The 21,793-nt window shown below is 51.8% G+C and overlaps 2 protein-coding genes across 8 annotated transcripts in view; one reads left to right on the top strand and one right to left on the bottom strand.

Moving 5' to 3' along the window:
* Positions 1-249: 249 nt before the first annotated feature.
* RTBDN (retbindin) lies at positions 250-12,046 on the bottom strand. Of its 3 annotated transcripts, XM_085012771.1 has the most exons (6): positions 11,693-12,046; positions 5,650-5,894; positions 4,377-4,443; positions 4,141-4,251; positions 3,212-3,308; positions 250-2,737 (listed from the first exon to the last, which is right to left on the bottom strand). In XM_085012771.1, exons 2-6 carry the CDS (start codon positions 5,816-5,818, stop codon positions 2,510-2,512), a joined length of 672 nt encoding a protein of 223 aa, XP_084868897.1. In that variant the 5' UTR covers positions 5,819-5,894; positions 11,693-12,046; the 3' UTR covers positions 250-2,509. The 3 variants fall into 3 exon arrangements, with proteins under 3 accessions (XP_084868897.1, XP_084868898.1, XP_084868899.1); XM_085012772.1 differs by lacking the exon at positions 5,650-5,894; XM_085012773.1 differs by lacking the exon at positions 11,693-12,046 and having other exon boundaries at positions 2,275-2,737; positions 4,377-4,895; positions 5,483-8,925.
* The window catches only part of MAST1 (microtubule associated serine/threonine kinase 1), a 31,166-nt gene continuing 18,987 nt past the window's right edge, over positions 9,615-21,793 (top strand). For 2 of the 5 annotated variants that reach the window (XM_085012722.1, XM_021083720.2), the window contains exons 1-5: positions 9,615-9,689; positions 14,762-14,793; positions 16,772-16,860; positions 17,319-17,394; positions 19,247-19,325. In XM_085012722.1, coding sequence (XP_084868848.1) covers positions 9,651-9,689; positions 14,762-14,793; positions 16,772-16,860; positions 17,319-17,394; positions 19,247-19,325 — 315 coding nt within the window. In that variant the 5' untranslated portion in view covers positions 9,615-9,650. Of the gene's footprint in view, positions 9,690-14,761; positions 14,794-14,985; positions 15,124-16,771; positions 16,861-17,318; positions 17,395-19,246; positions 19,326-21,793 lie in introns of those variants that run through there. The other 3 variants (XM_085012721.1, XM_021083721.2, XM_085012720.1) reach the window with 2 other exon arrangements.

Here is a 21,793-nt window from a genome sequence, read left to right as displayed (position 1 = left end):
TCACACCCCTTATCATCAAGGCCAAGTGCCTTCTCTAGGCATTCAAGGCCTTCCATGATTTGATCCCAGTCCCCATGCTCTGTTCCAGGCTTGCTGAGCAACTGGAAGTTCTCAGAACCTGAAATCTTCAGGCCTGCTTGAAATGTCCTTCACTGTGGCCTGATCATCTGCCTCATTCTTCCATGAATGCCTGTTTATCCTCCTGCTCACATTAACACAGCACATAGACAACATCATCAACAACAGCGATCACGGATGACTTCTTCATTTATTGAGTGTTAATTACATGTCAAGCACTTTCCAAGCACTTTATTTGACACCCCTTCTCTGAGGAGTTGGAATCAAGGACACCTTCCCTTTTAATATGAGCTGGCTTTAATGATTCACACTAGGGACTAGAAAGCAGAGGTGAGATAACTTCCACCTGGCTCTCTTGGGACACTTGCCTTTGGAACCCTGACACCATGCTCTGAGGAAGCCCAAGCCACTGAGAGAAGCCACTTGGAGCTACTCTGGCTGACAGCCCCAGCTGAGGTTCAAGGCAAGAGCCAGTACTAACCACCACATATGTGAGTGAGGAAGCCTTAAAGGCTTATAAAGCCCCAGCTATTATCTGCAATTACATGAGAGTCCTTCCTTGAGCAAGAACCACCCAGCTGAGCCCAGGGAAACTCCAGAACCATGAAAGATAATGATTATTGTTTTACGCTATTAAGTTTAGAGTTTTGTTTTGTTTTGTTTTTGTTACACAGAAATGCATAACCAGAACAGCTTGCATTAACTCATTTAACTCTGCCAACAACCCTATGATGGGAACTGTTATTCCCATTTTATAGATGAAGAAACTAAACTCCAGAAGAGCCAGTCAGGAGTTCCTGCTCTGGCGCAATGGGATCTGTAGCATAGGCCAGCAGCTGCAGCTCTGAATTTCCCCTAGTCTGGGAAATTCCACATGCTACAGGTGCAGCCCTAAAAAGAAAAAAAAAAAAATTGCAGAAGATGCCTAACAATAATTTTAAGAACCTAGATACAGCCATTACTGAAGCTTATCACTGTCATAGCTAAAGGCACTTTGAACTGAGTCTGTCTCTTTCATCTGAAAGATGCTTGTCTGCTACTCCCACAGTGAGCCACTTCTCTTCTTGAGCTATTTCATCTTCCTTGAGGGCAGCAAAAGGGCCTGGTCTATCCTACTCAGCACAGTGCCTGGGCACAGGAGGCATTCAGCAAAACTGCTTTATTGGGAAGTTCCCCTGTGGCTCAGTGGGTTAAGGATCTGGTGTTGCTGCAGTTGTGGCATAGTTCGCAAATGCACTGTGGTCTCAATCCCTAGCTTGGTGAATTTATGCCTGCCACGGGGGCGGGGAAAAAAATCCTGAATCTGAGTCCAGTCCTTTGCTTTAGGTCCCTTTTGCTTTGTGGGAAAGAAGGAAAGAAGACATTATGCCAGACACAGTTGGGCCTGCTTAATCAGAGGGGAAGGCCATAAAGTGTGTCTGGAGGTCTATACAAGAAAGGAAGCTTCTCTCTCTCTTTTGTCTTTTTAGGGCCCCACCCACAGCATATGGAAGTTCCCAGGCTAGGGGTCGAATTAGAGCTGCAGCTGCCAGTTTATGCCATAGCAGCAACAGCAACGCAGGATCTCAGCTGTGTCTGGGACCTGCACCACAGCTCATAGCAATGCTGGTTCCTTAACCCACTGAGCAAGGCCAGGGATCGAACCCACATCCTAATGGATACTAGTCAGATTTGTTAAACACTGAGCTATGACAGGAACTCCCAGGAAGCTTCTTGATGGGGCTGGTGGCACACAGTGGGAGAGCACACCTCCTTCCCTTGTCACTCCCTCTTTCTGGACTCCTCCCCATTCCTGACACCTGTTTATTCCAAGTTGTTATAGAGTATAGACCATCTGTCATGAACACGTTTGTGAATCAGTCCCAAACTTTAAGACCAGAGGATTAGTTTTGTTTTGTTTTTACCAACGTACCCAAGGCATATGGAAGTTCTTGGGCTAGGGGTCAAATCTGAGCTGCAGATTCCGGCCTACACCACAGCCATGGCAACATTGGATCTCAGCCAAAGCTTTCAGTAACCCCAGATCCCTAACCCACTGCACGAGGCCAAGGATGGAACCTGCATCCTCACTGACACTATATCAGGTCCCACTGAGCCACAACAGGAACTCCAGGACCAGAGGATTAGAAGAGAGGCAACTATCAATTTCTGCCACCTATCCTTCCCACCTGTTTCCCCCAAGAAGCAATCATATCACGTGCTCTAACTGGCGACTTTATTCAGGGGAAAAAATAAACTACAATTGGAAATTTCTTAACTATGTGGAGAGGGGCGAGTCTCCGGGGCCCCAGGGAAGAAGGATAGGACTTTGCAAACTAGAAGGCAGAAAGGGAGAAGGATAGAACTCTGGGTGTCTTGAGGGGCGGAGCGCGTGGCTTGCCGGGCTGTAGGGGGAGAGGCGGTGCCTCTTCCTTCCAAGGCCGGGCGCCCCCTAGGGGCCGCTGCCGCTTCCACTGCCACTACCGCTGCCTGCAGCGTCCAGAATCAAGGTGCGAGGGCGACGAGAGCGTGGGAATGTGGTTTCCCGGGCCCGCCGTGCGTGTCTGGGACGAGATAGCACTGAGATGGAAATATTGAGGCAGGGACTGGAGCCAGGATCCGCTACTGGTAGCACGTAGCCCAGAACTGAGCGGCAAAGCCCCGCTCCATCAGCGAAAGTCTGGGGGAAGGGGTGGAGTTAGAGCTTGAGTGGGCGGAGTCCAGGTACCCTGGGGGCGGGGGCTCGATCTTAGGGCCGACAATTCCCGCCCCTGGGTCTCTGGGCAGGGACCATAGCTGGGGGTAGGGTTTTGGGGAAGGTGAGTTCTTATTGGGTTCCAGGTAGCTCGGGTCGGGGAGATCCAGGTTAAGGCTGGGGCATTGGGGAAGGTGACTCGGGCCTCTGGGCCTTCCAGAGACCTAGAGCCGAGGCAGTCCTTTAGGGAGGGTAAATCCGGACTCGGCGGGCCTTAAGGAGGCTAGAGGTGTGTTCTACTATAGAGACTGGGCTGTGGAAAGGGGAAGGGTTGAGAGCGGGGGCGGGGGGTTGCTTGGGAGTGACAGTCCAGATCTTCCACCTAGATGCATTAACCCAGGACAATAGTAAAGGGAGGTCTCAGTAGTCTCTTCCCTGCTTCCTATGTCCCACACTCACCTGCCCATAGGTACTGCAGATGGGCTTGCAGCCCCTCTTTTCTACTAGTGGGAGCCAAGTCGAGCTGCAGGTGAAATCACTTTCGCAGGTGGCAAACCTGGGGGTGATGTGTGGAGAGAAGAAGATGGGTAAAAACTCCACAGCCATGTCCTAGTGGGATTCGTGCTCTCCAAGGCTTGGACCTGGCAATGTCGCTTGCTTAGTCCAGGCCCCTTCTCTTGGGAACCACGCCCCTAAAAGGCCATCCAGACTTCAGCCCGTTCCCATATTCTTTTTTTTTGGTCACATCTGCAGCATGTGTAAGTTCCCAGGCCAGGGATCGAACCTATGGCACAGTTGTAACCAGAGCCACAGCAGTGACAACGCAGGATCCTTAACCTGCTGAGTCAGGAGGGAACTCTACAACTCATATTCTTTACTTTTGCCCAGGGCCTTGTCACTTCTGGTCTTGTCCCTGCAGACCTCAGACTATTCCAGGGCAGTCCCACCCTTTTAACTGCTCTTTTCAATCAAGAGGCCCTTCCCTAAAAAAAACAAAAACAGGGCCGTCGACTCGGATCCTGCGTTGCTCTGGCTGTGGCGTAGTCCAGCGGCTACAGCTCCGATTGGACCCCTAGCCTGGGAACCTCCATGTGCTACAGGAGCGGCCCTAAAAAACAACAACAACAAAAAAAAAAAAAACGGAAAAACAAAAAAACACTCCACTAAGCTCCTTGGAAAGCCACTCCTCCCTTCTGCCCATCTTAGAAGCCGGGTTCTCCACAGGCCCCGCCCCTTTCTACCTTATATCTAAAAGCTAGGCCTCTTTAGACCTTGGAGGCTTGGAAGCAGGCCACGCCCCTTCGGAGACCCAGAGGATCAAGCCGACGATCCCTCCTTCAGCCCCTCCCCAGCCATAGGCCTCGCCCCTCACGCCCCACCTCTCCTACCAGGCATCGCAGAGCTCTGAGCAGAGCGGTTGTGTCTGGAGTACCCCCAGCAGAAGCAGGTGGAAGCGACTGCGAAGGGCAACCTGGAGGTGTCCCAGAAATGATTCACACCTGGACATTGGGAGAAACAAGACAGGCCAGGATAGATCAGGATACATGCTTAAGGGCTCTGGCCCCTGATGGGGGCAACTGGGGCAAAGAACACGAAAAAACGCTAGAGGTTTTGCTGTACCCACCTGGGGCTCAGCTCCCCACAGCTCTCCGCGCTGATCCCAAGGCCTGATACCTCTGATGTGTCCATCGCTGAAGGACAAGAGGGCCATAGAGAAGGGAAATCCTGTGAGTTGCGGTCTTGCATCATCATAGCGTTGGGGAACCAAGGCCTAGTGCTCCCCTGAAACCCCAGTTATATATGTCCTCTCAAACATAAATCTTAAAGACATTTCACTTGGGAATGCAAATGCAACTTTAAATAATAATCACTTATCATAATCAATATATTTCATACATCCCTGGTGGTGATATAAGTTGTCATATGCCTACATACACCCCTTTGCTATGTATCTATGAGGTGGGTCTATTATTTCTCCCCTTTTATTTTATTATTATTTTTGTTCTTTAGGGCCGCACCCAAGGCATATGGATGTTGCCAGGCTAGGGGTCGAATGGGAGCTGTAGCTGATGGTCTACGCCACAGCCACAGCAATGCCAGATTTGAGCCGTGTCTGCAACCTACACCACAGCCCACAACAACGCTGGATCCTTAACCCACTGAGCGAGGCCAGGGATCAAACCTGCAACCTCATGGTTCCCAGTCAGATTCGTTTCCGCTGCGCCATGACGGGAACTCCATCTCCCCTTTTATTTTCATTCTTTTCTTTTTTGGCTGCACTTGCAGCATATGGAAGTTCCTGGGCCAGGGATCAAACCTGACCCGCAATTGCAGCCTGTGCCACAGCTCAGCAATGCTGGATCCTTAATCTGATATGCCACAAGGGAGCTTCCTCTATCCTTTTCTTAATGGCCCACATGAGGCCCAGAGAGGTTACGTGATTTGCCCAGCATCACACAGCTACGAAGTGGCAGAGTTGGGATTTGAACCCAGGCAATTCGTGCTCTTTGACCACCACTAGATCCAGGTGACTCTTCCAGTTATCCTAAGTCCCTTTCTTTTTCTTTCTTTCTTTCTTTGGTCTTTTTTTAGGGCCACACTTGCACATGGCATGTGGAAATTCCCAGGCTAGGGGTCAAATCTGAGCTGCAGCTGCCGGCCTATGGCACAGCCATAGCAACTAAGGATCTAAGCTGCATCTCTGATCTACACTATAGCTGACGGCAATACTGGATCCTTAACCTACTGAGCGAGGAAGCCAGAGATCAAAACCTCATCCTCATGGATATTGTCCGATTTGTTTCTGCTAAGCCCCTTTCATAAGGAAATTCTAGCATTGTTATAGTTGAGTTGGGGTTTCTGGGTATTAGAGTTTAGGCAGAGTTTGGAATGCTTACCTGCCTGGTGCAGCTGGACTGTGCCCAGATCGGCTGCTAGCTGATGATGTCTCCGGGACCTAGCTGGGAGTGGGTGGCTCCCTCCACAAGCCCCCAGCAGGATCCATGCCAGAGTCAGTTGCAGGGCCCAGGCCAGGCCCCTGGGTCGAGTGCGACCCCTGCAGGCCATGTCCACCTGAGATAAGAGTCAGCTGGGACACACGGAGATTCAGCTGTCCCTTTCTGGTAGCTCAGGTTGCACTTCCCTGATGTGTACCCAGGAGACAGTGCCAGACAGAGCAGAGAATGGACAGCTGATAAGGAGGCAATAGCCAAGGACTCTCAAATCCCAAGGGGCCACAAAGGTCTGCCTCTGACCCAGGAGCCGCCCCCCACCCTGCATCAGACACACGTCCCCTCCATCCCTTCAGGAGCAAGCGCCCCCATCTCATGGTTCCCCTCCTCCCTCACACAAAGCAGGATCTCCCACCCTGTCAGCCCTCAGGCGACTACCTCTGTCCTCAGAAGTAAGGGTACTTCTGCAGATCTTCCAATCTCCCCCTTCTGTTCAGTAATTCCTTCCTCTCTTCTGCCCAGCCTCCTCCCTCCCTCTTGATCCCTGCTGGCCCCTCTCATGGTCACCTTCTTTCAGCCCACAATCGGCTTAGGGGCTGCCACCCAGGGCTGGACCTTTGGAGCCAAGGTTGCCTGTGGCAGCACTCGGGTTCTGTCGCTGGGGTCCAAAGACCCCAGGGTAGGGAAAACTGGGGGTCTGTGGAGACAAGGTAATTATTCCCTCCCTCTCTCTGTCCCCTGGGGCCACCCCTCACCTGTTAGCCGGACTGGAGTCTAGGGTGCTGCTGAGACACCTCAGGGTCAAACCCAGGAAACAGTGACAGCCGAAAGGGGCGTGGTTTGACGCAGGGGAGGAGTTTTCCTTCGCCCCGCCCTCTGCTCCAGCTAACCAAAGGCCAGAGGAGTTTTACTGGTGTGTATATGTATTAGATGAGAGTGTTTGTATGTCTGTATATGTTGAGCATGTATGTGTGTTTGTTTTGTATTTTTATGTGCATTTCATGTGTGTGTGTGTTTTCAAAATCTGAGTAAGGAGTTGTGTATGTGTTTTAAGCCAAGGTGTCCAGTTGAGTAAGAGTCAGATAATAAATGTGGGAGAGAGGGATGTAGAATGAAGATGAGTGTCATGCAAAAATATTGTGAATAGGTCAGTGGATAAAGGTTGTTGACAATGAGTGAATAAGGAGGTGTTGTCATGTGTGGAGAAGGTGTGTGTCTGCATCTGAAACGTGTATGTGTTTGTGTGTCCCTCTGCAATTTCTGTGAATTTGTGTCCCCTGCAAACATTCCCTCAATTCAGTCAATAAACATTTATTGAGCACCTATTGTGTGCCAGGTTCTTGGGATGCAGTGTAGTGATTAAGACATGAACATCCCAACCCTCACAGAGCTGACAGTCTAGTAAGAGACTCCAATAAGAAAAACAGCCCTCTAGTGAGCAAATGAGTGTGTGTATCATGTATCTATATTTTGTATTGGGAGGAAAATGATTCTGTATTTTGGGTGAGAGTTTGTATGTGGTTGAGCTTCCCTTGGTTTGGGGATGATGTGTACTTGTGTTTGTTTCATGTTTGTATGTGTTGTTTGTTTATGCCTGCATTTGCTGAGTGTGTATATGTCTGTGTTTTCTAGGTACGTGTTTGCATAAGTATGTATTTGCAGAATGTGTTTGAGTATATGTATTTGTATGTTTCTGTTTGCTCAGAAACATGCAAATGCATATGTTTGTGTGTTTGTATTATATATTTATGTGTTTTCCAAGGATTCAGTGTTCATTTTTGCAAATGTTTACATGTTTGTGTTTGCTGAGTATGTGTTTCTATGTATGTGTATTTGCAGATTGTGGATTTTTTTGGAGTATGTGTTTGCAGAGTGTGTAAATAGGTTTACGTGAATCTTTTTTGAGCATGTTGGTGTTTGTGTGCATATTTGCAGAATGTGTTGTGTGCCTGTGCTTGTAAATTTTACATATATGTTTTTGTGAGCAATGACTACTACTGCAAATCTATTCCCCTCTCTTCTAGGACTAGTGCAGAGTTTTCATCTCTCTCTTTTCACACAGTAGGTGCACAATATCTGTTGAGTAAGTGAATCAGAAGGCACTATCACCTGGTCTCTCTGTGGGCACCCACTGATGTCCTGGAGGTTTTGGCAACCTAGACCCAGTGGACCTAGCCTTCCCCTGGTCCATCTTGGGGTAGTCCAGAGTGGTTGTGGGTCAGATCTGTCCAGCCTCTGGGCTGTGCCCCCCGACAACTCTTCCCCTCCCCTGACCTCCGCCCCCATCCTTTGCTCATATTTCAGCACTACGGACAAGAGCTCTCGAAATCAGCACCACGGAGAGCTCCCACGGCCGCCGGCGTGAGAAGGGGCGGCAAGATCGGTGTTCCGGTCTTGGACAGAGAAGTTCGAGAAACAGACTCGGTGAGATGGCAACACGAACATGCCAACAGAGACCGAGAGAGACAGATAATTCAGGCTAAGGCGCAGAGATGAGTAGACAGATCTACCGGGAACACCCAGACTTAGACCTCGCCGTCTCCCCCTTTGGCCGGCAGGGGTCGCTCCTGCGCAATGACCGCGATCTCCAGGGCCTTCGGGACGGTTAAGGGCCTAGACTTTTGGGAAGCCCCCACCCCGCCATGCCCTCCAATGCCTAGATTGGAGTGGGGAGGGCTCCGACGGTTTCCACTCCAATTCTGGGAAGCACGGTTGGCTTGGCCTCAGCTGTAGGAACACTGAGGGCAAGTGGTGGAAACTCTTCGGATGCCCCCCTCCCCAACTACCAGCTAATCGTTCCTATAAATACAGCTCAGCCTTGCCTGGCATCTTAATCCTGACAATGAGGGAGGGGATCGCTACGGGAGCGGCAGGACTCCCCGAGGAGGCTCTGCTTGCGAAGCGGGGTGGTATATGTTTTTCTTAGGGGGCATCTCCGGTGACGACCGGTCTCCTCATATAAATGTCATGGTAGGGAGTTCCTGTTGTGGCTCAGCGGGTTACAAACCCGACTAATATCCATGAAGACGCGGGTTCGATCCCTGGTCTCGCTCAGTGGTTTAAGACTCTGGCGTTGCCATGAGCTGCGGTTTAGGTCACAGATGCGGCTCAGATCTGGTGTTGATGTAGTTGTGGTATAGGCTGGCAGCTGCATCTCCGATTCTACCCTAGTCTGCGACCTTCCATATGTCACAGGTGCGGCCCTAAAAAAAAAAAAAAAAAAAAGTCACTGTAAATGTATCTTCTTGGGATGTGGGGTCTCACGGGTGGGGACAATTTCCCATAGAGGAGATGGCTTTTACAGGGTCTTTTATTGTCATCGGGCGTACTCTCAACAGGCTCCCCAAGCGAAATACCACCTATGGGGATCTTTCTCTGCGGAAATGTCTTCTTTGGAGCATGGGCTGTTGAGAGGAAGCATCATTTCTTACAGACCACTTGTTTTAGAAATGATTTTCAGGGTGAGAGGAGAGTTCCTGACTGGCGAGGGCCTCTCTCTGGAGATGATTTCCCCACTGGATGTGTTTCCCTGAAGGGGGTCACGGGAGAGGGGGGTTCTGCATAGGGAATATATCTAGTGAGAATGTCTCCCTTGGCGTTTTCTTGGGTTAGTTTACCCATAAGCATCACTCTCTCCTGGCGTGTCTACCCTTACACGGGTCTCCTGGTAGCTTGGCTTCTCTGGGGGCATCTGTAAGGCTCCTCCTCCAGTCTGCCCCCTCCTCCTCAGCGCGGGTAGCCTGGGCCAAGGCCCGGCTCGGGCGCCCAGACGCAGTGACGGCGCCGGGTCCGCCCCACTTCGCTCCGCCCCCGCCACCTCCTCCCCGCCCCCCAGCCGCGGACGAGGTCCCCGCGACTTCTCACTCCCTCCCGCCTCCCTCCTCCCGCCGCCGCCGCTGCCGCCGCCTCCCACCTCCCTCCCCGGGGCCGGAGCCGCCGCCGCCGCCATGGACGATTCGGGCCTGATTCGTCGCCGGAGGCTGCAGGTACGCGGCGGCGCCGGCCCTGGGTGGAAGGGATGGGGTCGGCGTCCTGGGGCGGGGCCCGCAGGAGGCGGGAGAACTTAAGCCAGTGTCGGCCCAGGCGCCCACTCCCACGGCCTCTGGACGCAACCTGGGGGAACGCGGTGGCTGCGCGTCCAGCCGCGCTAGGACCCCGCCCCTCAGGCGCCGCCCGGAGAACCAGGGATCTGATGGAGGGGATGCAGCCTAGCGTTCCCCTTCGAGTATAGCTCGAGGGGAGCCTGGCCCGTCAGAGGTGGAGGGGACTTGGGTCGAGGTCTTTGCCCAGGAGCCCTGCCAGGCCGGAGGTAAGGGGGAGCAGAGCAAAGTTATTGCCCCAGGGCTCGCGCCCCTCGGGGCTGCCGGCGCCGCAGCAGCGGTAAACATGTTTGTGCCGCAGCCTGGCCCCTTCACCAGCCCAGGAATCTCTTTCTGAGGCATGGGGACCTCTGCGACCTCCATGCACCTACTCAGCTACCAGGATTCTTCCTACTGCCCTAATTGGACAGGCACCTAGGCAGCCTCCCTCCACACTCTTCATTCCACCCCCCTCCACTACAACACTGTCCCTCTCCGCCCCCACTCTGCGATCCTCAAGTCCAGCCCAGCTTGTGGGTGGGCGGGAGCGATTTTTAGCTTCTTACAGCCTTAGAAAATGTTGGTCTCCAGGCTGCGCAGGCGCGGGAGGCATGGGTCCACTGTTCAGAGTGGGACACTGAGGTTTGTTGTGGAGCATGGGGAAGGTGAGGACAAATCCAGGTGTCAGGAACTCTTATTTCCTGGATGGGTGGAGATTCTGAAACTGGGAAGGGTTCTCTTTGGTTTGCATCATGCACTTCTAAGAGTTAATTCAGGGAATCGGTGTTGCCCCCAGACTGACCCCAGAGAGGAAAAATTGATCAAAACTTCATCCTATCTGGCATCTAGTTCTTCTGAGCCTCCTTGAAGCCCAGTCCCAAGCTAGGTAATCTGGAGGAGTTTGTATAAAGCCTACAGTGGGAAGTTCCCATTGTGGCTCAGTGGAAACGAATCTAATATCCATGAGGAGGTGGGTTTGATCCCTGGCCTCTCTCAGTGGGTTAAGGATCCGGCGGTGCTGTGAGTTGTGAGTGTAGGTTGTAGATCCAGTTCGGATCTGATATTGCTGTGCTATGGCTGTGGCATAGGCCAGCGACTACAGCTGTGATTCTACCCCTAGCCTGGGAACGTCTATATGCCGCGGGACAGCCCCAAAAAGACAAAGAAAGAAAGAAAGAAAGAAAGAAAGAAAGAAAGAAAGAAAGAAAGAAAGAAAGAAAGAAAGAAAGAAAGAAAGAAAGAAAGAAAGAAAGGAAGGAAGGAAGCCTACAGTGGGCCCAGTCTCAGGATACATCCCTAGCCTGGAGCTTGGGAAGAGAAGGAGAGGATTCAAACCCTCACCAAAAATGGACGAGGCCATTTGAGACTGTAGGAAGGACTTCCCAGGCGTCTAGATGATGCTGGAGCCAGACCTGAGTTTTAACCAGAGTCCAGATGGGCTCTTCATGTCTTCCTCGTACTGCCTCCCCATTCTGGGGCTGAGTTAGGAGAATGGGTTCTGATAAAAGGGAGCTGCCACAAACCCAAAGCAAATCTGAAGCAGACAGATTGGGTCCGCGCCTTCGGGTCCCAGAAAAGGGCGGAAAGGGGCGGAGCCTACATGGGGTGTGTCGCCGACCCCTCCTCCCCACCCCGCGCCGACTCCCATTGGCTCAGTGCCACGCGGGACTTCGTTCTCCCGCGCAAGACCCCGCCCCCAGCCCGGGATCCTCCCACTCACCCCTAAGTCCTTCCCCAGGCTTCCAGGCAGAGCTATCCCGCCAAAGTCCTGCCCAAACCTCTTCCTCTGGTAGGGTTAACCACTTCGCTGCCTGGATACACTCGCACACCTTGTGCAACCCCGTAGGAGCTGTCCCACAACTGCGGAGCGCCCGAGGATTCCCTCTGTGCGGGTGGGATAGTACACCAACCTAATTTCGAAAGTCTCATCTGCAGAGCCATCCATTCATCCGGGGATTTGTAGAATGCGCCTGGCACAGTGGCTCTGCAGCTCGGGGTGGAGGTGGCGGCTGTTTACACTCAAGTCAAGGATCTAAATCTTCGACCCTAGAATGTTTAGGGACACTAGGAAATGGGGCTAGATTCGAGGACTTTTCTAGGTGGGATTTAAAGTTTTCTCTGGGGTTCACCTTCGTAGGCCAGTGTACCCCAGTCTGGAGTACAGTGTTCTGTGGCCGAAAAATCCAGGTCTTAGTTTTGATTGGGTCACTGCAGTCGCTTGGCCAGGCTGGCCTGGTCCAAGTGGCGGCTCATTCAAGCTGGTTCTGCAAAGACAGATGGAAAACCCGGTATGGATTTCCGGTCACCCCTGGCTCACCCAGTATGGATTTACGGTCACCCCCGGCTCGGGATGGTAGGACTGCCAATCTGGACAGTGTGCCCTTTGACCTCGACCATCCGTCTGTCCTCTGTACATGGGAATGTGAGGTCCCTCTGGCATATTTCCTGTCATGCAGCATGTCCATCCACAATAACTCCTGTTCCTATGACCTAATATTTATTGAGCGCATACTATGTGCTAGGTATATAGTAAGGTGCTAGAGACCTGCATCATCTCTCAGGATCCTCTAGAAGGCATGGACTATTGGAAGGTCATTTTCCAAGGTTATAAGTGGCAAAGCTGGGAATTGAACCTGTGGATTTCTGCTATCAAAAATCCCAAGGAGGAGTTCCCGTCGTGGCGCAGTGGTTAAGGAATCCGACTAGGAACTAGGAGGTTGGGGTTTGGTCCCTGCCCTTGCTCAGTGGGTTGACGATCCGGCGTTGCCGTGAGCTGTGGTGTATGTTGCAGACGCGGCTCAGATCCCGCGCTGCTGTGGCTCTAGCATAGGCCGGTGGCTGCAGCTCCGATTGGACCCCTAGCCTGGGAACCTCCATATGCCGCGATAGCGGCCCAAGAAATAGCAAAAAGACAAAAAAAAAAAAAAAAAAAAAAATCCCAAGGAGATCCTAGAATAGTCCCCGTTTCTCCCTGGTTGGAGTTCCCCCAAAGGGCTTTTGAAACCCTCATCTGAATCTTGCCACCTGCAGCCCTACTCAATCCTTCTTATTCACTTTAGCCTGTGGACACAGAACTGGCTGGAAAGTGATGAACCTTCTCTCCAGTACTCTCAGAAAGAGTCCAGATCTCTGTAATTTCTGGTCCCTTTGGTGGCTTCCTGTGTGCTTGACAAAGAGAATGCTACCTTGTTCTGATATGGACAGAATTAATACCCACCAATTATTATCACTACCATTACTGAAAAAGACCATCCAGCCATCACCTGATTCCCATTTTAAATCTCAGTTTTGAGCCTCCCTAACTATCCCACCCCCTACTCTGTGAATCTGGTTGAGAGTGGGTTAGAACCATGGAGGTGTGGAGGAGTCTTTCATTCATTCATGCAGTCATTCAACCTTTCATGTTTGAGCATGCCAAGTTTATTCCTGCCTCCAGGCCTTTGCACTTACCTCTACCTGGAATGCCCTTGCTACAGATCCTCCCATGGCTGACTCTTATTTTCAAGCAAGTAACTTTAAAGTTATTTCCACAGAGGAGTTCCCTTTGTGGCTTAGCAGAAATGAACCCAATATCCATGAGGATGCAGATTCGATCCCTTGCCTCTTCCAGTGGGTTAAGTATCCAGTGTTGTTGAGCTGCAGTGTAGGTCGCAGACATACCTTGTTTCCAGCGTTGCTGTAGCTGTAGTTTGGCTAGCAGCTGCAGCTCTGCTTCAACCCCTAGCCTGGGAACTTCCATATGCTACAGGAAAAAAAAGTCACTTCCGCTTCCTAGCTATTTTCCACTACATCACCTTGTATAACTTTTTGTTTGTTTTTTTGCCATGGTGTGCAGTGGCTTGATGAGGGATCTCAGGTCCCAGACCAGGGATTGAACCCTGGCTGCAGTGGTGAGAGCATTGCTGAATCCTAACCACTAGACCACCAGGGAACACCCCACCTTGCATAATTGTATTCATAACGTTCATTACTGTCTAAAATTATTTCATTCACATCTACATTAATCTTGTCTGCTTCCCCCCTTTATTTTTAAGGGCTGCATGCATGGCGTATGGAAGTTCCCAGGCTAGGGGTCGAAGCAGAGCTGCAGTTCCTGGCCTACACCACAGCCACCACAATGCCAGATCTGAGGCATGTCTGCGACCTACACCACAGCTCTTGGCAACGCCAGACCTTTAACCCACTGAGTGAAGCCAGGGATCAAGCCCCCCTCCTCTTGGATACTAGTCAGGTTTGTTATCACTGAGCCACAATGGGAACTCCTGCTCTCCTCCTTTATTTATTTATTTTTTTTTGTCTTTTGTCTTTTGTCTTTTATCTCTTGTTGTTGTTGTTGTTGTTGTTGCTATTTCTTGGGCCGCTCCCGCGGCATATGGAGATTCCCAGGCTAGGGGTTGAATCGGAGCTGTGGCCACCGGCCTACGCCAGAGCCACAGCAACGGGGGATCCGAGCCGCGTCTGCAACCTACACCACAGCTCACGGCAACGCCGGATCGTTAACCCACTGAGCAAGGGCAGGGACCGAACCCACAACCTCATGGTTCCTAGTCGGATTCGTTGACCACTGCGCCACGACGGGAACTCCTGCTCTCCTCCTTTAAATGCTAGTCCCCAAAGGGCAATTTTTGTCTCATTCACTTATGTGTCCCCAGTGCTTAGCAAGGGCCTATCATACAGTAGGTGCTCAATAAATATTTTTCAAATAAAGGCTCTTGTTTCATTTACACGAATACACATTGAGATATCAACTCAGGAGTCCTATAGGAAACCCTGTGTTGGGCTCTGTGGGTGGGGAGGAGAACCACCCAGGTACCTTGGCCCAGGGATCCTCAGCTCATAGCCAAGAGTGCAGGAGATGATGCTGTTGAATGGCCTGCCCCACCCCACTTCTACCCCTCCACGGGGCTGACTGACAGGGCCTTTGGGTAGTGGCTGCTTTTTCCCGCTGACGTCTACCCTTTTGCTCCTTTGCCTTCCAGAAGGATTTGCCCCTGCCCCGGAAAAGCAGCAGGTGAGCCCTGGGGAGAGATGCACGGGGCAGGTCGCCCCCTGTCCAACCCTGGGGGGTGCGCCAGGCGCGCGCGGGCGGGGCCTGGCGCTCTGGTGCACGGCAGCGCCCCCTCCTGGCGGGCGATAGCCGCAGGCCCTCCCCTCCCCCGTCCTCCCCTGCCGGCTGCGGCTCCAGCCTCCGCCCCGCGCGCTTGCTCCCCGCGCCGCCGCCGCTGCCGCACCTGCCACCATGTCGCCGCCGCCGGGTCATGTCTGACTCTCTCTGGACCGCGCTTTCCAATTTCTCGATGCCCTCCTTCCCTGGCGGCAGTATGTTCCGCCGCACCAAGAGGTAGACCCCTGATCCCTCAGACCCTGACCTGGCCCTTCCCCCAAAGCCTCTCCCCGGCTGCTGCCGCAGGGCGGGGCCCGGGATGCTGCACCCGATCCAGCTGCGCCAGAGGTGCCCGAGCTGCGCCTTCCTGCTGGGGATGGGGCTGAGTGGTGGGCAGTGTGGGCCGAGGCTGGGGAGACTGCACGCTGGAAAGGACCGCCGCGTGGGGAGGGGGCTGTGCCGGGTGGGGGATAGCAGGGCCTTTGTCTGCTGGCGCTGCAGGCTCAGACAGCCAGTCCGGTGAGGGTAGAGGAAGAAGGGGAGGATGGGGGGCTAAGGACCTTCAGAACAATAGCCGCAGACTGGCCTCCCCACACCCCTTGCCGAGTGCTCTGGCTGTAGGAATATGCTCAGTCACTGCGACGGGGGTGGGGGTGGGGTGGGGGTGGGTGGGTGAAGGGAATGGAAGGGCTGGAGGATCCCTCTTTGGAAACTGGGATCCTGAGGGGGGCAAAATGAAAGGGGGGCTTTTATCATAGCATAGCCGCCTCCCAAAGAACATAGCCTCATATGAAAAATAGTGACATACAGCATCATGCAGGGCATGATGTCACACACACACATACACACCAGCCTTAGTGGCCCAGATACCTCGGGAGTCACCACATATACCCAGCCATATGGTGGCTATAGATCAGAGGCATGCACAGACATACACAGGCACACCTAGCATCACACAAGCAAGTAAGCCCACAGGAAGAGCGTAGTGTACACCCAATAAGATGTCACATGTGTGGTGATCCATACACACGATTATGCCATCTCAGATGCACACAGAAATATGTGCAGCAATGACATCCTTGCAATATCACAATATATACCATCGCTTAAGCATGTTATATAGATAACAGAATAACAGACAGAGAATCTTGCAGAGCTGGAGTCACAATATCACACTACTTCTCACATTTTCATCCATGTCACACATGGTGGCATGCTCAGACGTTCCCAGTGTCACAGGGTGTTAAACTCACACACAGTAGATGTCACACATGGTTAATGTCACACTCAGACATAAGGACAGTATCTCATACAGACTCAGAATGTTACACAGAGACATAGACATGTAGAGCAATCATGCCTCACACACTTCACAGCACATAGTGGCACATCTAGTCATGGACAAGTGGTGTTACACTGTCACACAAACCTACAAAACTACAGGTCATGTCACACGAGATAAATCCAAGAACTGTCACACATGATGTCACACTAGGAGGCTCCCGTGCGGAACTCACACAGTGGATGACACACCTGGATACACACAGCGAATGTCATGCACAGACTCAAAGACACATACACATTCAGGAGATCCAGTCGTACCATGTGATGTGACTATCACTCCATGACTGATAAACTAAGCCATACATGGTCACACATGATCCACACCAGGAGTCTTGCACATATATGTCACATGTGCATCCCTTTCCATACATAGTCCTGTCAAGGCCTCCATTGCCTCCTCCTCGGAACAGTCCTTTGGGGACACATCCAGGCACACACAGATGTGAGACAGGCAGGGATCTAAAATGGGAGGGGGCAGGTTGGGCCCACAAACTCACTGGGCTATGGCCGCGTCTGGCCCCCTGCCTCGCCTTTGTCACAGCTGCCGTACCAGTAACCGGAAAAGCCTCATCCTGACCAGCACTTCGCCCACGCTGCCGAGACCTCACTCCCCACTGCCCGGACACCTGGGTGAGACAGGTGGTGGGTTTGTGGCTCAGACTAGAGTAGGCATGGCCACAGGCAAGGGATGTCTTTGCCACGGACGGGACGTGTGGTCCTGAGTCTGGGCAGACTTGTACAAGGGACGGGTCCGTCCTTGCGTTGGTTTGGCCAGTCCACAGAGGGATGGGATTTTGTGGACGGGGCCCAAGAGGTGCTGGATTGGAAAGGGGTTGGGGCAGAAAGGAGGGGCCGTACCTGAGGGGCGGGGCCATCGGAAGAAAGCGGAATGGCTAGGGGAGAGACTGAGCCGACTCTGTAGCCAAAACATTTAAAGAGGCGGGGCCACAGTTAAGGAGGCGTGGCCGACTCTTACAAGGGTGGAACTAAAGGGGACAAGCTACTGTTTGGAACCCGCTTTGAGGATCAGGAGGGCTGATGGAATTGCCTCCCACACAGACCTAAAGATCCCCCTCTTTCCGCCACAGGTAGCAGTCCTTTGGACAGCCCCCGAAACTTCTCCCCCAACACCCCCGCCCATTTCTCCTTTGCCTCCTCCAGAAGGTGAGTCCCTCTCCCCAGGGCCCCAGAACCCTGGCCATACCCTCCCCACCCGCCGTCTGGGCCACCATCTGTTCCCCTTGTAATTGCACCTGAGTCAGGGCCTGAGGGACTGGTAGAAGTGCCCCAACATCCTGGCGGGAACAGGCGCCCAGCCTTAGGGGCGGGACCTATAAGAAGGCGGGGCCAACCGCTTATTCGGAATCAGTGAAGGGGCGGAGCTTCATTTGCCGCTGAACTAAAGCGCTAGCGCTCTGGACCCAGGGTCTTACTTAGTCTCCAAAGTCTCTCTCTCCTGGCCAGGCGTTTCCATAGCAACAGGACCGGGAAGCAGGGATGAAATGCGCAAGCGCGGACTGATGCACATTGAAGAACTTGGTCTCTGACTGGGGGAGGGCGCCTAGGGCTATTCCTCGAGGGGCCCAAGGGGAGGAACAGCAGGTTTCCCTCCAGGAGTCTCTGGATTTCTGCAGTATCCTTAAGGTTAACTTTCTGGGGCCTTTGGCAAAACTGTGGGAGGCAGAGAGATTCCTCGAATGTTTTTTGGGCAAAACTTCTGGAAGTCACCAGGGTATTTGGGCGGGTCGCTTTTTCTTTGAACTTTATTCATTCTATAAACATTATCTGAATAACTGCGTTCTGGGAGCTGGGATATGGGGTGAACCGCATCCTGTCTCTATCCTTGGAGTTAAGCTAGGACAATAGAGAGCCAGAAACGGGCTCCAAGATTTGGCCGGATGTGGTCACCAACTTGGGGGTTGAGCTGGGAAGAAGGCCGGCTGAGCAAGGGCCCTGCCTGGAGTGAGGGGGTCCAGTGTGTGGGAGTGTGTCCAGGTGAGTGGCAATCTGTATGCTGATGTGGATGTGTGTGGATGGGAGTCTGAGGTATTGAATATGTGAGGCAGCCCATGCCTGCACGTGTGTCCATAGGTGTGAGAACGAATGCATGTGACCGTGTTCTTGTAGGGTTGTAACCGTGTGTGAATATCTGAGGAAGCACGGACCTCTGTGTGTGGCTCCATTACACTCAGTGTGTAATCTGTGTGGGAGTGTGAAGGCGTGTGTGGCTGTGCGAGAGTTTGAATGTGTGACTGAGTGCGTGAGGGTGTCTTCAATATGTGTCATGTGAATGCTAAAGTCTAGAGAGTGTGTGTGGGAGGGTGTATGTGTGTGTTTCAGAGTGTGAGTACTAGATCTCTGTAAGTATATGTGTCTATATGTAAGCGTAGGTTTTTGAATGTGTGTTAGCATGGAAATGTGATATTTGGGTCTATGTATGGGATAGTCAATGCATGTGAGCATGTGTTGAGTCACGTGGCATGAATATGTGTGACTGTCAATGTGTGAACTCAACCACCCTAGTAACAAACACTAATGGATGTGGCCATGAGAGTGATTGTGTCTGTGGGAACGTGTGTCAGTGTGTGTGTGTGTGTGTGTGTGTGTGTGTAACCTTTCTTCTTTGAAAATAAACCCAATTGGTTTTCCTTGGAGAATTTTCTCATGGGGAATTTTCTAGGGGTCACCGTTTGGGGTCCCTCTAGGATGACTTACTTGAATGGGCTTTTCTGGTCCTCCTCAAGGCCCACTTTGAGGGCTCGTTTGGTATGAGGATGACAGGAGAGCAGCATCATGGGAAGGAGCAGAGGAGACTGATCTTCACTCCAGGTCTCAGGTGTCTGGCAGAAAGACTTCCTCTTTACCTCTTGGACTCGGAGGGCCTTGGGGAATCTCAGAGCATGAATATATTCCCCCATGCCCTGCCCTGGCCAAGGCCAGTGACTTCGCCTACACCCTGAGGAGTGGGGGGGACTGGCGGGCCTGGCAGCCTCTGAGCACATTGATTGGGTTCCAGGGCGGATGGACGCCGTTGGTCTCTGGCCTCGCTCCCTTCATCTGGCTATGGCACCAACACACCCAGTTCCACTGTCTCGGTGAGTGTGGCAGGCGGGGCTGTTGTGTGGGAGCCACAGGGGGTCAGCTGGGCTGGCCTTAAGGAGGGCTTTGTGTTTCTCTTGTTCTCCAAGGATGTCACCTATCCATCTATTAGTGGGTTACAAGTCCCCCCCCAAAGTTCTGCTCTCCATATTTGACACATCTTCTTGGGGTCCTACTCACCTCAGATTTACTTTATAGATAATGACATTAAGGCTCTTGCCCAAGTGTCTGCAGCTGGCCAGGGCCAGGCCATATCATTCACTCAGAGCCCATTTTCTCACTGACTGCAGTACCCAAAGTCTCTCTCTCTCTCTCCATCTGCCCATTTCTACCTGTCTCTCTGGATTTCTCAGCCATACATTGGTGTGATGTTCAACAAACATAAATTTATCATGTGACTGGTATATGACGGGTGGGCTCTGCAAGATGGGTCTGGGCCCAAGGATTCACAAAGCTCTTATGGGAGGAGACAGATCAGTCAGAAGGCATTTACAACATGGGGTGCTGGAGTGGTCAGAGCTGTGATGGGAAGGTGATAACAGAGTGGAGGGACCTGTGTTAGCTAGAGGGAGGGTAAAAGAAAGTTTCCTGGAAGAGGTGGCATTGAAGCCAAGACAAAGAATCAGCAGGAGTTTGGCATGTTGAAGAAGGGGGGGAACGGTGTTTCAGGAAGCTGGAACAGCATGTGCAAACTCTCAGAGGCAACAGAGAAATTTCTGCGTTTGGAAAATTGAAAATAGCCTCGTGTGGCTGGAACTTTGGGTTGGAAGAGGAGGGATGGAGGCGAGGTAGGCAGCAACCTTCATCATACTGGGGCTTCTTGGCCAGGGTGGTGAGGTGGATTTTATTCTAAATGTAGCGAGAAGCCATTGGAAGGCTTTCTCTGTTTTTGTATTAAGTTGAGTTAAAATTTCAGTCTTGGGAGTTCCTATTGTGGTGCAGCGGAAACAAATCTGACTAGTATCCAGGAAGATTTGGGTTCAGTCTCTGGCTTAGCTCAGTGGGTCGGGTATCCGGCATTGCTGTGAACTGTGGTGTAGGTCGCAGACATGGCTTGGATCCTGTGTTGCTGTGTCTGTGGCATAGGCTGGAAGCTGGAACTCCAATTTTACCCCTAGCCTGGGAACTTCCATATACTGGTGCAGCCCCCAAAAAGCAAATAATAATAATAATAATAATAATAATAATCAGTCTTTGAGTTCCCACTGTGGTGAAACAGGATTGGTGGCATCTCTGGAGCACTGGGATGAAGGTTTGATACCCAGCCCAGCACAGTGAGTTAAAGATCCAACATTGCTGTACAAGCAGATCTGATCTGGCCCAGGAACTACATATGCCATGGGGCTACAAAAAAAAAAAAGAAAGAAAGAAAGAAAGAAAGAAAGAAAGAAAGAAAGAAAGAAAGAAAGAAAGAAAGAATGCAGTCTGAATTATTTGAAACTATGCTTCTGTAGGTCATAGATTGTGTGCACTGAAAAGATTATTTTACCAGATAATGATGGGATGGGGAGTTTCAAGCAGGGGAGAAAATGATGTCATGTTTTAAAAGATTGTTCCTGGGGACACACAGTTTTGTTTTGTTTTTTGGCCACCAGAGACATATGAAGCTCCTTGGCCAGGGATCAGATCCAAGTCATAGTTGTGACCCAAGCCACAACTGCAGCAATGATGCCAAATCCTTAGCCCACTGTGCTGAGTTGGGGATCAAACCGGCGTCCCAGCCTTCCCAAGGTGCTGATGATCCCATTTTGCCACAGCAGAAACTCCAGCACAGTTTTGAAGGCATGAGCCTGCTGTGTCCCCATTTGGCTGCCAAAGCAATCAAGCTATTCTTTTCTCCTTCACCCCCCCCCAAAAAAAAGGTCATTCTTGTGCCTGCAGTCCTTGTGTTTCTCCACTGATCTCTGTGTGTCTGTGTTTCCCCAAGTGCACACCAGCCCTGACCAGGGTCCAAGCAGAACCAAGTCCCTGCCATAGATTAGCAGATAATAAGTCCTAAAGATATATTAGGAATTCCCTGGTGACACACTGAATTAAGGATCTGGCATTGTTACTGCTGCATCAAGGGTTCAGTCTCTGGCTGGGGAACTTCCACATGCTGTGCGTGTGGCAGCCAAAAAAAAAGGAAAAGATGTTGTAAATCTGGGGATAAGAAGTCAGCAAGAAGAGGAGTTCTCATCATGGCACATTGAAAACAATCCAACTAGGAACCATGAGGTTGTGGGTTTGATCCCTGGCCTCGCTCAGTGGGTTAAGGATCTGGCATTGCCTTGAGCTGTGGTGTAGGTCACAGAAACGGCTCCGATCCTATATTGCTGTGGCTGTGGTGTATGCTGGCGGCTGAAGCTCCAATTAGACCCCTAGCCTGGGAACCTCCATATGCCGTGGGTGCGGCCCTGAAAAGAGGAAAAAAAAAAAAAAAAAAAAAAGCCAGGGAGAAGAAAGGAGAAGATGGGGCATGGAG

This window comes from Sus scrofa, chromosome 2 (genome assembly GCF_054392235.1).
Source record: "Sus scrofa isolate SSC_HxYL_T2T_F1_AM1 chromosome 2, Sscrofa_HxYL_maternal_Yorkshire_Landrace_v2.0, whole genome shotgun sequence".
Classification (NCBI taxonomy): Eukaryota; Metazoa; Chordata; class Mammalia; order Artiodactyla; family Suidae; genus Sus; species Sus scrofa.
Note: the sequence above shows the minus strand (reverse complement) of the source record. Positions and strands in the feature narration are given on the sequence as shown.

What these genes read in the sequence shown, in the direction of transcription:
- RTBDN (XM_085012771.1), bottom strand. Translation starts at nt 5,818, where the DNA reads ATGGCCTGCAGGGGTCGCACTCGACCCAGGGGCCTGGCCTGGGCCCTG. An exon ending in TGTGGGGAGCTGAGCCCCAG is followed by an intron (nt 4,252 to 4,376) that starts GTGGGTACAGCA and finishes CCCAATGTCCAG; the next exon opens with GTGTGAATCATTTCTGGGAC. An exon ending in TCTGCAGTACCTATGGGCAG is followed by an intron (nt 2,738 to 3,211) that starts GTGAGTGTGGGA and finishes CCCTTCCCCCAG; the next exon opens with ACTTTCGCTGATGGAGCGGG.